The sequence below is a fragment of the Berghia stephanieae genome, chromosome 9 (assembly GCF_034508935.2).
Source record: "Berghia stephanieae isolate SIO BIC M18660-M18661 chromosome 9, UCSD_Bste_1.3, whole genome shotgun sequence".
Taxonomy (NCBI): Eukaryota; Metazoa; Mollusca; class Gastropoda; order Nudibranchia; family Aeolidiidae; genus Berghia; species Berghia stephanieae.
Window position 1 is genome coordinate 24,152,434 of NC_088368.1, and position 2,958 is coordinate 24,155,391.

A 2,958-nucleotide genomic window follows, 5' to 3' on the forward strand; every position below is an offset into this window, starting at 1 on the left:
AGAAAAGTGTACAACTGTATTGTTATAATACAAGTTTTGACCAATATTATTGAATATTTCGTAATCTCGGATATTTCCCTCCAAAGGCCGGGCTTATTCCTCGGTCTGAATATTAAATAGAAGGTCAACAACTGTACCATTATTCAACGGATGGAAACTGATGAGAACTAGCCTATCTATTTTTTTCCTTAGTTTTTCCAAATAATTTGTTATTGGGATAGCCTACTTTTCGTTCCAAGAACGACCTTTTGGCATAGTCCCATGTTATTATATCTAAACAAAACTTTCTCTCGTATCACCACGTGTGAAGTTGATAAGTCACCGTTATCATCCCCTACTGCTATCTAGAGTATAACAACAGCTTATTGTGATAATATTATACAGCAGTCACCCAAACAAAGAAATTGTCAATGAAAAACCGAGAAACCTGATAACTGACTAGACATATAAACAAAAGAGTGTCCAGTGTGGTCACTTTACTACCTATTGTGGATTGATTGTAATTGTAATCATTGAGATAGTTTTCGTCCAAAACACAGTTTGATATCGGTGCAGTGTTTTCATATAATATGCATGTTTGCAAACAGTTTAATTTAAAAACATCGTTAATAGCTTATTTTCTGCTGTAAATTGCCTACCACAATTCAGTGTGTTTACACTCTCTTATTTTTTTTGTTTTAAGAACATTGTGAAAAGAAAACCTAAAAAAATTTCTTAGTTTATCTTTTTTATCATCCTATTTTTCAGTTATTTAATTTGATTGAAAAAAGGCTATATATTGCTCAAAAAGTGCTGAGATCTGTCCAAAATAAATTTGATGGCGGAAAAAGATTTCTTGAAATTCATAATTGACCAAGTTGAATAATTGACCACTCCTAAACTTTTAAACTAGCGGTTGAATTTCTTGTTTACCAAGAAAGTTGAGTGACAGATACAGAACCGGAAAACCGATTGCAAAATTTTAAATTATCTTGAAAGGATTACTCAATTGACGTCATTGGTTCTAACGTGGACAAGATGGGCCTACACCCAAACGGTATAAAGTTACACTACGACATTTAAATGAACCAAACAATATGAGATTGACTTTATACGTTTGAGTTAAACACTCGCAAGGTTCTGTCTGTAAGATCGTACCAACGCCAAAATCTATGTATAACATTGAACGTTTATACTCTAACTAAAACAACTGGCGGTCTATAAACAACCACAAAGAGCAAAGTGATGTCATTGTCATTCAATATAATATAAAAATTTGCCCAGGGATAATAGCAAAGATCTAACACATTATTCACCAAGGAGCACTGTATAATTATAATAATATTATTATTGTGTGACGAAATGGAAGGATCACAAATTATACTAATTGTGCTGGCGTTGGCCGTTGTACAGATTGCCTATTTGTCTCCAGTTGTACTGGGCAGAAGTTTGCCAGTATTGGGTTAGTATTCGTCATATCTATCTATCCTGTCTATCTATCTATCTATCTATCTATCTATCTATCTATCTATCTATCTATCTATCTAGTTATTTATCTATTTATTTAGTTATCTATCTCTGTCTATCTACCATTCTGTCTATTTATTTATCTATTTATTTACCGTATCTACTGATCTACCTACGTTCCTTATTCTGCAAAAAGGCCTTTCTGCATTCACCTCTCATGCCTGCACCTCCTAAATTCTTTGATTTCAGTAGTTATGTTCTAATTCTCTGTTGTTAAAGGGAGGTTGCTTTACGTAACCTTCCTCATTGAGCAAACATATGTTTGATGTTTACAATGATAATAATAATTAGTATCATCATCACCATCATCATCATCATCATCATCATCATCATCATCATCATCATCATCATCATCATCATCATCATCATCATCATCATCGTCATCGTCATCATCATCAACATCATCATCATCATCATCATCAACGTCATCATCATCATCAATCATCATCATCATCATGATCATCACCATTGTTATTATTATTATTATTATTATTATTATTATTATTATTATTATTATTATTATTATTATTATTATTATTATTATTATTGTTATTATTACTATTATTATTATTATTATCATCATCATTATTACCATTATTATCACTATACTAGAATGTCTTGTTTCATAACATAGAGAATCTATATGGTTTTGTGTGTGTACTTACATCTGAGTGTGCATATATATGTTTGTGTGTGTGTGTGTGTGTGTGCGCATGTGTGTGTGCGTGTGTGTGTATGTGCATTTCTATGTTACCTCCATATGTAACTAATCTGTTATCAGTTATCTATTCTTATCACATATTATCAACTCAATCGAACGTCGAACGCCAGTATCCTATAAATGAAGGTCACACACAATCAACGTGAGATGTAACCATCCAAAGATCGTAAATCATTGTAACAATTTACGTCAATCCACGAACTCGCTGAATGTAACGAAACTCGCTCTAAAACTCGTTCATGAAAGTTTATCGATCCTTTACGTATCATTTATCAATACGCAATCCAGGTCAAGGTCAAGGACAAAGGGAGTTTTTAATGGGAGGTTAGAAAGGTTAATATGAGGTCAACATTTTGGGTAATTTTAATCTGGGAAGAATTAATATCAAGAAAATAAAATCTGGCCAAATCGGAAAATTGTATTTAGTTGGTTTGATTTTTTGGTTAGAAAGGTTAAAGGTTGGGGTCATTTCAATCAGTCCATATCTAGTTTTAAGATAAAAGTTCCTGGTTCAAATGGAAAATCGTATTTTGTCACTGCCGGCAGATGACTAAATAAAGATGCTGACGATTTGAATATAATCAATAATCTGAGATTCGGAATGACTTTATATTTTTATCTAAAGTAAAAGATTTATCTATGTATAAATGTATGTATGGCAGTCGTCAAGTCTTGTCCTACACGGTCAGTGTACTTAAACAAATAAATAAATAAAATAACTAAAATTCCTT

At 32.1% G+C, this 2,958-nt stretch overlaps 1 protein-coding gene across 1 annotated transcript in view; it reads left to right on the forward strand.

Annotated features, from left to right (window-relative positions):
* The first annotated feature begins 364 nt into the window (after positions 1 to 364).
* LOC144979906 (uncharacterized) overlaps positions 365 to 2,958 on the forward strand; it is a 7,055-nt gene continuing 4,461 nt past the window's right edge. The window contains exon 1 of the mRNA XM_078927168.1: positions 365 to 1,441. Coding sequence (XP_078783294.1) covers positions 1,342 to 1,441 — 100 coding nt within the window. The 5' untranslated portion in view covers positions 365 to 1,341. The remainder of the gene's footprint in view (positions 1,442 to 2,958) is intronic.